At 47.2% G+C, this 15,644-nt stretch overlaps 1 protein-coding gene and 1 pseudogene across 1 annotated transcript; one reads left to right on the forward strand and one right to left on the reverse strand.

Moving 5' to 3' along the window:
* Positions 1-1,628: 1,628 nt before the first annotated feature.
* Rxfp4 (relaxin family peptide/INSL5 receptor 4) lies at positions 1,629-3,990 on the reverse strand. Its single transcript, XM_038311623.2, is given in 7 exon segments — positions 1,629-2,040; positions 2,042-2,202; positions 2,204-2,386; positions 2,388-2,707; positions 3,807-3,876; positions 3,879-3,966; positions 3,968-3,990. Coding segments are annotated over 7 exon segments (1,257 nt in total).
* A 7,603-nt stretch (positions 3,991-11,593) lies between these two features.
* Positions 11,594-12,747, forward strand: LOC119800613 (annotated as a pseudogene).
* Positions 12,748-15,644: the final 2,897 nt, after the last annotated feature.

Below are 15,644 nucleotides of genomic sequence, written 5' to 3' on the forward strand. Positions count from 1 at the left end.
ACCGCACAGAAACCTTGTCTCAAAACAAGTGTGTGTTGGGGGTGGTCAACAGGGTCTGAAGAGAGCTTAGTGGTCAAGAGCACTGGCTGCTCTTCCATAGGACCCAGGTTCAATTCCCAGCACCCATATGGCAGCTCATACCTGTCTGTAACTCCAGTTCCAGGATATCTGACACCCTCACATTCAGGCAAAGCACCAATACACATAAATTAAAAATAAATTATATATTTAAAAAAGGAAAACAAAACCCAACAAACTAATATTCTTGCAGGCCAACACTAATACACATACAAAAAAAATTAAGAAAAATACTTGAGCAGGCAGAGGTCCTTGCTACAAAGCTTGATAGTCTAGATTCAATCCCTGAATCTCAGATGGCAGAAGGAGAGAATTGACTCTAAGCTGCACTCTGGTTTCCACGTGGAAGTAGCACTTCTCCTTGCCCAAACAAGTGTAACTTGTAAAAGGAAGAGCAAGGTATGGCGACACATGCCTTATAACCCAGCACTTGGGAGGCATAGACAGGTGCATCTATGGACTACATTAATAATGAGTTCCAGGAAAGCCGGGGAGATGGAGTATAACCCCGTCTCTGAGAGAGAGAGATAAACTGAAGAAGAAACCTCACGTCTGCTTCTGGCATTCACATATGCAAGTGTGAGCACACACATGAAGGGAGAAAAAGGAAAGGAAGCAAGAATAAACAACTAAGAAAGCTAAATGTGTCAGCACATGCCTATAATTCTAGCATTTGGGATCAAGATTAAAGAGTTCAAGCTACCCTCAGCTACATAGTTTGAGACCAGCCTGACTCGCATGAGACCCCACTCCAATTTAAAAAGAAACCTGAGGTGGGCACGCCTTTAATCCAAGCACTTGGGAGGCAGAGGCAGGCAGAACTCCGTGAGTTCGAGGCCAGCCTGGTCTACAATGTGAATTCTGGGTCAACCAGGGCTACCCAGAGAAATCCTGTCTTGAAAAAAGCATACAAACAAGAAGAAGCTGGTGTATAGGGGTAATTCGCCCAAGGAGGACGGGTTAGACCACGGGCTCTGGCATGCTACTGAAACTCAGCCTCTGGTTCCTGGTTCTTCCTGATCCTCCAGACCTCTTCTGTACCCCTCACCATCGCCCCACCCCACCATGTCTTTCCCTTGTAATTGCCTCCCTTCCGTGCTTGATTGAAGGACACGGATCTATTCATTATTCTCACCAGGCTACACATCCAGGATCTCCTGACTGGAACTGCAGGTTCCAGCAAGCCCAGCTCTGGCATCTTCCTGCTGCAAAAGTGGAGGCTTCTGTGTCATTTCTTTGGCTACCCCTGAGATGATAAGAAGCTGAGTGGCCAGAGAGAAGGCATTTTTGGTTTTGGTACCAAAGAGGGATTAAGGGATGCCCTGTTTTGAAGTGAGTGAGACAAGGAGAACCCATGTCTGATTTGGTCTAGACCCCATCAGGGAAGGTATCCTGTGCTGTACCGGCATGAAAGGTCAGACAGTCTGCATGATCCAGAGGTTTAGTCCCAGTTTCTCTTTGCCATCTCTAGGGACAAGCTTTGCCACACCCACTTTCGGCCTGGGCTCCAGCTTCTAGGTCCTGCTACACCCACAGTTGGTGATCAAAGGTCAGACTTTCCCTGGGGACCCTACAGACTAGCAGAGAGTGCAGCTTCTCCCCAGAATCTGTGGGTTCTGACCCCGGTAGAGCTCAGAAAAGGGAACATCCAGGTTGTATCCTTCATCCAGGTGTCCCTTTGTGTTTGTGCTTGTCGTAGAGAGTCCACTCTACTGAGTGCTAGCTACCCATCTCCCAGTTACTTTCTTCAGGGCCACTTGTTCCACACAGGCCTTGCATTGGGGCCAAAGTCTTGACCAAGGGTCCCTGAAGGCACTGCTCAGAACTTGCTGAGGCTGGCACCGGAGGTGACCGTAGGGCACAGGGTTGAGGCAGCTGTAGCTGTGTGCCAAGCAGGTGATTGACAGGAAAAACCAAGTATGGATGGTGTAGAAAGTGCTGTCCCAGGGCGCCAGGTAAAACTACCAGAATGCCCCAGAGGGTGATGGGATGGTTGGGAAACCAGCAGAGGATAAAGGAAGCCACCAGGACTGGAACAGAGCGGGCTACCCCTCGGCTGTCCTGCCACTGTGGAGGCCTGCATCACTGCGGACTCTGTAGAAAAGCCAGCAGCAGCAAGTAGCTAGCTGGTGGTGATGGTGGCCAAGGACATGAAGGCCAGAACCACCCTCTGTAGCTGGTATGCCCCCAGCCAGTATCTGCTGGGGAAACACAGAAGGCAGAGGTGCACACCCCACAACCCACCCTCAGCCCCAAAGATTGCTGTGGGCACAGTCACCAGGGCAGCCGCCACCCACACTGCCAGGGTGGACCACACATGCCCAGAAGACAGGCATGTGCCTGCCCGGTCTCACAACCACGGCCAGCACCCAGTATCTGCTAACGCTCAACGCTGTGATTAGGAAGGTGCTGGTGTGGATGCTGAGGAGAGGGGTCGTCAGGACTACCTTGCAGAGGGCACTTCCGAAAGGCCAGTGAGAGTCCAGTGCTGACTCAGTTGCCCAGAAAGGGAGAGTGAGGGCCAGCTCCAGGTCTGCCAGAGCCAGGCTGAAGACAAAGGTATCAGAAGGTGGTCCAGGCGCATGCTGAGCACAATTACCTAGTACCCACAGTGTAGGGTAACAGACAGCTGGAGCAGGAAACTGACCAATCACTGAGCACCTGGCTCTGAACCCAGAGTCAGAGAAAGAAATACACCCTGTATTTGAGACCTGGGCCAGGGAGAGAAACATCTTTATCCCTGAACCGAGAACTAAAGACATGTGCCCTGGCTCTGAACCAGTGTCAAAGAAACACACTTTGTCCCTAGAATCAGAGCCAGTGAAAGAAATATGCCATGGTCCTAAGATTAGAGTCAAAACGCTAAAAAAGGACCAGTGAAAGAAACACAGTTTGGCCATGAAGTCAGAGCCTTCTCTGCCTCTGACCGGCTAAACTGACCAATCCCTGAGCAGGAAAAAACTAACCGATACCCCTTCCCCCTTCTCCCTGGGAAAACGCCACCCCTAAGAAGTCCTATATAAGCCTCTCCACCGCTTCAGTCAAGAGCTGCCATTAATCCCTCCCTGGCAGAGGTTGCCACCCTCTTGGACTCCCCCTTCCCAAATAAATCTTTCTCAAGAGTCTTCAGAGACGACCTTCATTCACCAGTGCTGAGCAGAAGAACCTGGCTGGGATGTCCCTTAGGGAACTGAGCTGAAAAACCTTGCTGAGACGCTCCCTAGGGGGCCTCAGCAAGGCGGAACAGAGCTGGAAGAACCTTGCTAGGACGCTCCTTAAGTGAGCTGAGCAAGGCCAGTGGAGGAAAAGTAACGACAGAGCCAGAGGAGATAGCTACATTTCTGCAGGGGGCTTCCCTTTAGCAGAGTATTAGCAGAAGAAACCTCCTGGGCCAGAGAAGCAGATAGGCTAGCTCTGCTAGGACGCTCTCCTAAGGGAACAGAGCAGAACTCAGCTGTAGCGGCCCTGGAGGAGAAGAGCAGGATCCCTATATCCTGCAGGGAGACTATCCCTCACCGCACCCCAGCTTCATGTAGCTTGGTTTCCCCATAATCAGGACACCTTTCCTCCAGGGCTGAGCTGTCCTATTGCAGCTCCAGACTCCAGAGCTGTCGTCTATTGCAGCTCTACCCACCCCCAGCAGTCCTATCACGGTTCTAAGTATATCCTGGCTTCCTGATAAGTCAGGATATGCCAACACCCCTACTGTACCACATTGCCCTACACACACAGCACAGCCAAATTTCCCAGCAAGCCAATGATACCTACAAGTCCGTAGGCCAGTGTGACCACGATCCTCTCAGAACAAGGATCTGAGTGGGCATTGCAACACCCTCAATACTCAGCACACTGTCTCCAGAGCCACAGACCCAGAAGAGGGTGGGCAGAGGCAGAAGAATTGGATGTGGCCATCGTGAGGCATCAGAGCTTGCTGGAGCTTGCTGGAGCGGAGCAGAGCAGTCAGCAGGAGAGCGGAAGAGACCTGGAATCTGGGTGTTGGTCTGGAGCTTTAAGTTGCAGGAGCCTCTGCCCACGCTCACAACTAAGAGGGAGGGGTGTGGATAGAACAGCCTGCGTCTTCCCTGTTGGACAATTGTCCTGGGTGCGGCAGCACAAGGGAGTGACATGTCCACACTGCAAACATATGCATAACAGCGAGGAAAAGGGAGAAACTAGAGACGTCTGGAGTGACGGAACCAAACCAGAAGTCCCTCTAGTCTGGGCAGGGTGCAGAGAGCCCTCTGTTAAAAGAAGTCTTGGAACAGGCTAGGGAAGGAATATGGGGATAGAGGACAAGAATGGAAGTCAGAGACGGAGAGGAAGAAATGTGTCTCGTGTCCTATAGTGGCTGTGCCTTTGCTGTGTCCCTTTGAGTGAGTTACATTGACTCCCCTGCATGCGTTTCTATTCTTCAAGTGGCAGTGTGCAGGTCAGAGAGAGAGTGGCTCTGTGGGTAAAGGGGCCTGCTGCCAATCCTGATGACTTCAGTCCCCAGGTTCCACACAGGACAAGAATAGAACCAACACAAGCTGCCATTTGACATCCACACTCATGCTGTGGCCTCTGTGTGTGTGTGTGTGTGTGTGTGTGTGTGTGTGTGTGTGTGTGCACCCCTCCACTAAATGTTAAAAAGAAAATACACAAAATAAATTCAGCGGGGTGGCAATTGCCTGTGGTCTCTGCTATCTGCAAGGCAACTGGATCATTTGAGCCCAAGACTTGAAGGCCAACCTTGGCAATATAACAAAACATAATCTCAAAAAACTTAATAAGTAGGACCGTGGAAATGGTTGCACAAGGCTGCTGAGTTGAGTTCAGTCCCTGGAACCGACATGAAGGTAGGAGAGAGAGCGGGTACCACAGAGTTCTCGCCTGACCTTTATACGTGCACAGCGGTATGTGTCCCCAGCACTGCTAAATTTAAAAGATGAGATTAAGTAATTTAAAGAGCAGGTTTGACAGTTTACTGACTCACCTCAACCTGGTCTTCGCAACAAGTTCCGGGCTAGCCAAGGTCACATGGTGAGACCCTGTCTCAAAACAACAAAAAACCTAACAGGTTTTGGAGTTGATAAAGCTTTACCTGGGTCCCAGTAGCCTCAGGCGGAAAGAGATAACAGACTCCTGAAACTCGTGCTTTGACACTGTGTGCCCAGCAGCACAGTGCACACCGTGCCCATGGATGCATGGAAATACTGTTTAAATCAGCAGCACAGTGCACACCGTGCCCATGGGTACAAAGAAATACTATTTAAATCAGCAGCACACTGCACACCGTGCCCATGGATGCAAAGAAGTACTATTATTTTTTAGTTGGGGCTAGAGATGCCTCAGTAGTTAAGTATTTGTTGCTCTTGAAGATGACCTGAGTTTGGTTCCCAGCACCTATACAGCCGTTCACAACCATCTTAACTCCAGTTCCAGAGACTGTGACCCTCTTCCGGTCTCCATATGCTCGAGGCTTGCATGTGGGGCACACATACATGCAGACAAATACTCATACATATAAAATAAAAACAAGTCCTTGCAAAAGTTAAATTAGATGAAAATGTTGCATTGTTCTGGTGTAAGGAGCTAATGTGAGTTGGTACTTTGTATGCTTTTGTGTGGTGACAGTCAAAGGGGCGTCTGGAGCGTTTGTAATCAAAGGGGGTAGGACAATGAGCAGCTATTGTCATCATGCCCAGGGAACACTGCCAACTAAAATTCAGAATTCACTGCAGTACCATGTGACTTTTATGCTAAGAAGGGGAGGGAGAGGAAAAGGAGGAAGTCATAGCTTCCTGTGTGCCCCTCTGTGCACAGTGGAACTGTGAGGCCATGGGTGGATGACCCGGGCAATGCCTTCTGCTCTCCTGCTCTTTATCACTAGGTAGTCCTGCCAACCTGTACCACCCCCACCCCACTGCCACCTCATCTTTCCGGTGGAATCAGAGCTCAGTCATAACCACATTCCTCCATGCCGCAAGCCCCATGGTGGAGTTCTGGACCCTGAGACAAGCTCTTACCACACTTCATTCTGTCTTCCCATGAGCTCAGTCCCAAGAAGGTCATCTGCTTTCCCTGCCCACACCTCTGTCCACTGCAGGGGCTGTGATGGAGAGAGCACGGAATGGGGAGCTAAGAGTGAGACCGGTTTTCAGGGTTCTGAGAACACCGTGCTCCTTTCCGCCGGCTCAGCTGGTTTCTGATACTCAGTTCTCTTGGTGTTCTAGAGGAGCAGGGTGGGGGCGTTTTCAGTGGGGCTCAAACCCATATGAGAACCCCAGAGGTGTGAGAGATGCTCTTTGGGAACCGGGATGTTTGAGGTTTTGAGTAAGAGGAAGGTGAGACAAGGTCGGTAGAAAGGTAGTGCTTAGCCCCAAGCCTGGTGAGACCAGGGCTACCCTGCCCGCATCATAGACTGAGTCTGCCTTGGCCTGATTACTCATTCTTGAGGCCATGTTTTTTGGTCAGAATTAAATTCCCCGTATAGCAGTTCAGCTGACCTAGCTGCTGGTGTGACAGCTCAACAACAGAATGCTCCCTTGCTTGCTAGAGTCCTCCAATCCCTTCACTTGCACACAGATGGAAAACCAAAACCACGGAGCTTTGAGACGGAGGTTGAGACTGGGGAGGGAGTTTACTGAGGAGGTAGCATGCAAGCATGAGTATCTCTGTTCAAATTCCTGGAGCCTATGCAACGTCGGGCTCAGGAAGAGCCGCTGTAATCAGTGCTTCCCAGGCAAGATGGGAGGCCACGTTAGTCACTTTTTTGTGGGTGCCAATGAAATGTGACCTTTTTAGGGAAGTGTCTTTTGGCTCATGGTTCCTGAGGGTTAGTGTCCATCATGGTGGGGAAGCTTGGCAGCAGGCATGGTGACAGGGGTGTGAGACTGAGAGATCAGGTAGTGGGGCAAGACTATACACACGCTAAGGCTGTCCCCCAGTGATGTTTTTCTAACATGGCTCAACATCCCAAAGGTTCCACAACCCCCCCCCCAAACAGTGTCACTAACTGAGGACCCAGTGTTTAAATATCTGAGCCTATAGACATTCTCCTTCAAATCACTACAGAGGTGGTCCTGGGAAATTCAGGGGTCAGCTGTGGGTGTTGCCAAAAAGACCATCTCAGGGTAGAGAATGAAGACCAAAAGCCGACATTCCCCTCTGAATTCCACATAAATGCCCTGGTAAGTATAAGTGCACACACACATACAAAAAGATGTAAACATCATTTCAAATATTGAATTTATTTTCTCTTGATTAGAAAGAAGATAGGTGTGGCTGTAGAGATGGCTCAACAAGGGTGCTTGCTGGCCAGGTGGTGGTGGCACTCACCTTCAATCACAGCATTCCAGAGGCAGAGGCAGACAGATCTTTGTGAGTTTGAAGCTAGCTTGGTCTACAGAGTGAATTCTAGGACAGTCAGGGCTGTTACACAAAGAAATTGTATCTCAAAATTCAAAAAAGAAAAACAAATAATGACGGAAGAACCACCAGCACAGACAGACAGAAGGAAGAACCACCAGCACAGACAGAAGGAAGAACCACCAGCACAGACAGACAGAAGGAAGAACCACCAGCACAGACAGACAGAAGGAAGAACCACCAGCACAGACAGACAGAAGGAAGAACCACCAGCACAGACAGACAGAAGAACCACCAGCAGAGACAGACAGAAGGAAGAACCACCAGCACAGACAGACAGAAGAACCACCAGCAGAGACAGACAGAAGGAAGAACCATCATCACAGACAGACAGAAGGAAGAACCACCAGCACAGACAGAGACACTGATAGCTTCTCGTGAAATGGGTTCTTCATTTACAGTCGCTGGGAATGAGAAACGAGGGTAAAAAAAAAAAAGTGCTTTTGTTAGCCAGCAGGTCCATGGTCCCAGCCTTCTAGGAAAGGACTCCTCACTAGCCCAACTGAATAGCCACCCTCTCCTTTCAATCATGCCTCTCCTGTTGTCTGTCCTTCAAAGCAAGAGGAGCTGCGGAATTCCTAGAGTTCTACCAAGAACATTGGAAGGACTGAGCTAGCCTCTTCAAAGAACTAGCGGAAGGAAATTACACCTGCCCTGCGTTTGTCAGTGAAGGCAGAGACCAGACCCTTGGGGAACAATCGATGGTAGGCATAGGAACCCTAGTATCCAGTTCCATAACCTCACACCACCTGCATCTTAGGGCATCTATCTGACATCTATTGTGGCACTATAACTATTAGCAATGCGGGAAGGAAAGAGTTTATTTTGCCTACACTTCCTGTCACTGAAAGGAGTTGAGGCAGAGGCAGAGGCTGTAGAGAACACTGCTTGTTAAGACTCATCACCATCACGTGACTTGCTCAGCCTGCTTTCTGCTTTTTATCTTCTTTTTTCTTTTTTGGTGTGTGTGTGTGTGTGTGTGTGTGTGTGTGTGTGTGTGTGTGTGTGTCTGAGACAGGTTTTTCTGTGTAACTTTGGTTGTCCTGAAACTTGCTCTGTAGACCAGGCTGGCCTCGAACTCAGAGATCCTCCTGCCTCTGCCTCCTGAGTGCTGAAATTAAGGTGTGTGCCACTGCTACCTGACTCAACTTACTTTCTTTTTTCTTTTTTTTAGAACACAGGGTTTTTCTGTAGCTTTGGAGCCTGTCTTGAACTAGCTCTTATAGACCAGGCTGGCCTAGAGCTCACAGAGATCCACCTGCTTCTGCTTCTGCTTCTGCTTCCCAAGGGCTGGGATTAAAGGCGTGTGCCACTGTGGCCTGGCTTGGCCTGTTTTCTTTCTTTTTTTCTTTTTCTTTTTTTTTTTAAGATTTATTTGTTTATTATGTATACAACATTCTGCCTTGATGTATGCCCGCAGGCCAGAAGAGGGCACCAGATCTCAGTACAGATGGTTGTGAGCCACCATGTGGTTGCTGGGAATTGAATTCAGGACCTCTGGAAGAGCAGCCAGTGCTCTTAACCTCTGAGCCATCTCTCCAGCCCTTGGCCTGTTTTCTTTTTTTTTTTTTCTTTTTTTTTGGCCTGTTTTCTTATAGCACCTAAGACCACCTGCCCAGAGATGGCATCACCCTCAGTGGGCTGGGCCCTCCCACATCAATCATCAAGTCAAGAAAACACCCTTTTATAAAAGAAAAATAGGGAGGAGGCAGAAATTTTTAATAATAATAATAATAAAATAAAATAAAAAAGAGAGAAAGAAAAGAAATCCCCTTATACAGTTGCCTACATGCCAATACTACGGAGACACTGTCTTAAGATGACTTCTTCCCAGGTGGCCCTAGCCTATGTCAAGTTGACATAAAAAGTAACTAGCAGTGCCTGGCGGTGGTGGCACACACCTTTAATCTCAGCATTTGGGAAGCAGAAATCTCTGTGAGTTTCAGGCCAGCCTGGTCTACAGAGTGAGGACAGCCAGGACTGTTTCACAGAGTAACCCTGTCTTAAGAAAAAAAAGTAACCAGTAAAGTCACTATCTTTATTGTCAAAATTTGCTAGAAAAAACTCTCCCTTGTTATGTTCATGGCATGATGGCGCCAATGCCAGGAGACAAGTGTGTTGTTCTCTCCCTCTCTTCTTCCTAAATTTTGGAATGCTTCCAGATTTATAGAAAAATTGTAAAGGCATTTTCAATAATATTGTCCCTAAAGCTACAAAGCTGAGAGGCTGGAGAGATGGCTCCCACAGAGGACCAGAGTTCGAGTCCCAGCACCCACATCAGGTGACTCACAACTGCTTGTGTACTGGCTGGTTTTGTATGTCAACTTGACATGAGCTAGAGTCACCAGAGTGAGGTCTTTTCTCATTTAGTGATCACTGAGGGAGGGCTCAGTTCATGGTGCCACCTGTGGACTGGTGGTCCTGGGTTCTATAACATCACTGAGTGGCCAGGGGAAGCAAGCCAGTAAGCAGTTCCTCTCCATGGCCTCTGCATTGGCTCCTGCATCCAGGATCCTGCCCTGTTTTGAGTCCCTGTCCTGACTTCCTTCAGTGATAAATAGCAAGGCTGAACTGTAAGCCTAATAACCCTTTTCTTCCCCAACTTTGGTCTTGGTGTTTCATTGCAGCGATAGAAACCCTAACTATGACACTGTATCTTCAGTTCCAGGAGATCTGATGCCTTCTGGCATCTCAAAGCACTCGCATGCATGTAGTATGCAAAAACTCACTCAGGCATGCAGACATGCAGAAGAAACAAAAGTCTCACTGTAAAGAAGGGCTGAGTGCAGTGGAAACTGGAGATCAGGAAACTGAAACAAGGGCATCTGAGTTCAGTTTTTAATTCTTATTTATTTTTTAGCCAGGCTGGGCAAAATAAATAAAGAAATAAATGATAGATAGATAGATAGATAGATGATAGATAGATAGATAGATAGATTTAAAATAATTGAGCCAGGTATTATGGGACATTCTTTTAAAAAATATTTATTTATTTATTTATTTATTTATTTATTTATTTATTATGTATACAATATTCTGACTGTGTGTATGTCTGCAGGCCAGAAGAGGGCACCAGATCTCATTACAGATGGCTGTGAGCCACCATGTGGTTGCTGGGAATTGAACTCAGGACCTTTGGAAGAGCAGGCAATGCTCTTAACTTCTGAGCTATCTCTCCAGCCCCCCTCCCTTTTTTTTTAAATGTTCATTTTCCTGATAGAGGGCTACCAGGTTGATCTAGAACTTACAGAGTTTCATGTAATAGTTTACCAAGGAGAAGAAAGACAAGGGAGAATGGGCAAGAAATATACAGGAGCATAACAAGCCTTTACTTGGTAAGAAGTAGTACCTCCAGCTCATTGAGGCAGAAATGTCTGTTACGAAGATCATGTCCATCTGTCCTTACTGTACCAAGGATTAGTGTGGGTTTAGCTAGAAAATGTGTTTCTTTCTCAGAGGAGGCTGCTGGCAACAGTAGTGCCCACACCTAGTCCCCGCGTTTAGGAGGGGGAGCCAGGAGGATCAGGAGTTTGAGAAATGCTAGGTTACATAAGATCTGGTTACAAAGCAGCAATAGCAGCAGCAACAAGAAAGCACCGAATGGCTAGAAGCTGGGCATGGTGGTCCACTCCCAGAATACTAGCACTTGGAGGGCCACAAGTTAAAAGCAAAGTTAAGACAGGTAATGAATTATGAAGCTGGGATGTTCAGCTGCTGGTGAGACTTTATGGGTTTAGCTTCTGACATTCCTAGGAGAAAGGTTCTGCTCTTTGAACCTTTCTGCCCTCTCTTCGGCAATGATCTCTGAGCCTTAGGTTTGGGAATATTTTGTAGATGTATGTGTAGCCCTGGCTGTCTTGGAACTTGCTTTGTAGACCAGGCTGGCCTCAAACTCAGAATACTTCTGCCTCTGCCTCCTCAGTGCTGGGATTCAAGGCGTGTGCCACTGGAGCTGGCTGACTCTCTTGCAAAGAAATATTTCCTTGATGTGGGGTGAGGTCAACACTTAACTCTGGGTAAAATGATAGATGTTTAATTGTTGTTATGAATTGTTTTTAAAAGATTTATTTATGAGGGCTTGAGAGAGGAATGCCAAGGTGCGAATATGAACCATTTAACTAAGGTGAAGCTGATCAATGAATTGAACGAGAGAGAGGGTCAGCTTGGGGTGGCAGAAAAGGGGTCTTGACTCTCAGAATGCAAGGACAGTGCCTGGATCTTTCTTGGAGGGCTTCCTTCAGAACTCGCAGAAGACATCATCTGTGTGTTCTCACAATAGGGGGAGATTGTCAACATTTAAATCTTGTGAGAGACAAGAAGCCTGGGAAATCCAAAGGATTCTGTTTCCTGTGCTATGAAAATCAGAGGAGCACAGTTCTGGCTGTTGACAATTTGAATGAAATTAAGAATAAAGGAAGAACTATCCGTGTGGACCATGTGTCAAACTACCGGGCTCCTCAGGAATCAGAAGATGTGGATGATGTGACCAGATAGCCAGGAGAATGTTTGTGGGGCTAAAACGCCTCCGTCAAGTTCTCCTGAGGTCTCTGAAGAAGAAGATGTCAAACCCACAAAAAGCACAAAAAAGACAAAAAAAGAGAGAAAAGAAAAGAAAAAAGAAAGAAAGCCAGGCAGTAGTGGCGCACGCCTTTAATCTCTGCACTTGGGAGGCAGAGGCAGGTGGATCTTTGTGAATTCAAGGCCAGCCTGGTCTACAAGAGCTCGTTCCAGGATAGGTTCCAAAACTACAGAGAAACTCTGTCTCAAAAAACAAAAAAGAAAGAAAGAAAGAAAGAGAGAAGACTGGACGCAAGGAACTAGCAGAACTGCCATCCTGCTCTTCGTCCTCCAGCAGCAAGACAGAAAAGGAAAGGATGACCATGGCCCAAAGAAGCACAGCAGCAAGAACTCAGAGAAAGCCCAGATGTCTGAATCCAGGGAGGGAACGAAGAACCAACCAGGCTCCCCTGATGTCAGGAGTTCCTTCCATGGTAGAGCAGAGGATCCCAAGTGGGAGCCAAAGAAAGAGAAACCCAAGCATGAACAGAAGTCCTCGAGCAGGAGGGAGGGAGAAGAAAAGAGCAGAGATAAGGATAGAGGAGGAGTTCAGGTGCTTATTCCAGCAGGAGTGGTGGGCATTCTGAAGGGCGGAGTCATAGAAGCAGAAGTAAGAGTCCAGATAAGTCCCCTAGGCATAAAGAGCATAGGCACTCCCGGGAGCAGGAGCCCTTCCATGCCAGTGACCGTAGACATTACTGAAGCCTGTGCCAACTGGCCAGTTCTTTGAAAATGAATTTTGTTGCATAAATATCAAATTCTCTTTGTTGTTGATATTTCTCTATATAAAGTTTTGGGGACTGAATTCTTTCAATCTCTTACATGGCAGACTTGTTCAGAAGGCTTTAGTTTCAACAGCCAGATATTTTGGGTTTGAAAAACTAAACCAATACCATCCACTGTCCCTGGAAAATAGTTGGTACTGACCAGAGTGTGTGGCTAAAATTTGGTTTATAGACTTGGCCCTTAAACCCATAGACCTCTGATTTGCGATTGCTAGCAAAGGCAAGCAAGGCGGTGCTGCGTTCTAGTCTTCATGTTAGATATTTAGAGCCCAGCACTGTAGGCCTTTACCAGAAGGCAGGTACAATTGCAGAGAGCTTCAGCTTCTGAGATTTGGACAGCTTAATGTGGATGTGATAGACTAAAACCAGTCAGTTCCCGCCCCATTATGTCTCTTTTCTGTTTGCAGGGATGGAGCCCAGGGTTTGTACACGCTGGAGAAGTGCTCTTTGGTAGTCAGCTATATCCCAGTTCTTTTTAGTTTGTTTTTCATTTGATTGTTACATTATCTCCTTATGCATTTTTCTTTGTAACCTATTTATTTGTAGAGATGAAATACATATAAAATATAATTAACTATTTTAAGCAAAAAAAGATTTATTTATTACATGTACAGTGTTTTGTCTGCATGTATGCCTGAGCTTGTCACATTAGCTCTTTTAACTTAAATTAACCCGCTTTTTTTTTTTTTTTTTTTTTTTTTTTTTTGGTTTTTCGAGACAGGGTTTCCCTGTAGTTTCTAGAGCCTGTCCTGGAACTAGCTCTTGTAGACCAGGCTGGCCTCGAACTCAGAGATCCGCCTGCCTCTGCCTCCCGAGTGCTGGGATTAAAGGCGTGCGCCACCACCGCCCGGCAAATTAACCCGCTTTTATTAATCTATGTTCTTCCACATGGCTTGGTTACCTCTACTCACTCTGTACTGCCCAGCCTGCTTCTTCCATGTTAGGCTAGCCACTCCACCTTTTGTTTTCCCAGAGTTCTCTGTTTGCAAGGAAGTACCACCTATACTTCCTGCCTAGCCATTGGCTTTTCAGCTTTTTTTTACTAAATTTTTTTTTTTTTTTTTTTGGTTTTTCGAGACAGGGTTTCCCTGTAGTTTCTAGAGCCTGTCCTGGAACTAGCTCTTGTAGACCAGGCTGGCCTCGAACTCAGAGATCCTCCTGCCTCTGCCTCCCGAGTGCTGGGATTAAAGGCGTGCACCACCGCCGCCTGGCTTTCAGCTTTTTTTTAAAAGATTTTATTTATTTATTATGTATACAACATTCTGCCTCCATGTATGCCTGCAGGCCAGAAGAGGGCACCAGATCTCATTACAGATGGTTGTGAGCCATCATGTGGTTGCTGGGAATTGAACTCAGGTCCTCTGGAAGAGCAGTTAATGCTCTTAACCACTGAGCCATCTCTCCAGCCCAGCTTCTCAGCTTTTTATTACACCAATCACAGCCAGCCATCTTCATACAGTGTACAAACATCCAACAGTATTCATGTCCTTTCCCATGGCATCAGCAGCACCTGATGAAAAGGAGGAAAGGAAGGAAGGCAGAGTATGGAGGTGGTGCACGCCTTTAATCCCAGCACTCGGGAGGCAGAGGCAGCTGGATCTCTGTGAGTTGGAGGCCAGCCTGGTCTACAGAGCAAGTTCTAGGACAGCCAGGGCTATGCAGAGAAACCTTGTCTTGAAAAAACAAAAGCAAGCCAGAAAGAAGAGAAAAAACGACTGTAGAATCAACACTTCTGTGCCATGCTGGTTTCAGTCAGACACATGACGCAACTACCCAAGCCTGATGTTCATTTCCTCAGGACTTTTTATTTACTTTTTTGTGGTGTTGACATTGACAAGTGAGCTTTGGGGCTAACTGCTTCACATTGGCTCATCCTGCAATTCTTTGCCATTTCACAGCCAATGACTGTCCGGAGTTCAGGGCTTAAAATAGTAAGAGAGCAACTCAGGCTACTCAGAGCTGTGCCCTCATCCTTGCCACAAACGAATATTTTACTTATTATATGCCATAAAAGAAAAACTATTATTTAGCTTTTTTTATTCTATTAATTATGTCAGAATGTAAGCAAATGTCTCTGGATGGTAGCATGCTGGTTTCTTTGTCCCTCTCTCTATAAGAATACTTGCATAATGTTGAGGATTTGTTTTCCAGATTCAGCTCAAACTGCTTAGCATTCAAAGCTTTTCACTATGTCGAAAAATCAGCCAAGCCGGGCGGTGGTGGCGCACGCCTTTAATCCCAGCACTCAGGAGACAGAGGCAGGAGGATCTCTGAGTTCGAGGCCAGCCTGGTCTACAAGAGCTAGTTCCAGGACAGGCTCCAAAGCTACAGAGAAACCCTGTCTTGAAAAACCAAAAACCAAAACCAAAACAAAAACAACCCCCCCCCAAAAGTCAGCCAAGCACATACGCACAACACTCACGTAAGGGAATTTCATAACCCGTGATTATTAACTCCGCCCTGACAGTTTAGCTACTTTGTTGAGCACCTCTCTTCTTTTTACACTCACTAATGTGCGCGCTTGCGCATGTAGAGATCAGGGAACAACTCACAACTCACAGAAGTCTGTTCTGGCCTTTCACCTTGTGGGCTACAGGGATCGAACTTAGATCGTCTGTCCACTGCTGCCTTTACCTGCAGAGCCATCTCAGTTCCTAGCCTCGGCTTTTTAGATGCCCGACAATGCTGAGCAGTTTTTCTTCCAACTTTTGCTTGTTTCATAACGCCATAGGTATCCAAGTGCCTACGTTTTTGCCAAGATCAATGCTATACCCATGTCCACTAACACCACCAAAACAGAGGGCCCTGCAGCGT

Source organism: Arvicola amphibius, chromosome 14, assembly GCF_903992535.2.
Source record: "Arvicola amphibius chromosome 14, mArvAmp1.2, whole genome shotgun sequence".
NCBI classification, from domain to species: Eukaryota; Metazoa; Chordata; class Mammalia; order Rodentia; family Cricetidae; genus Arvicola; species Arvicola amphibius.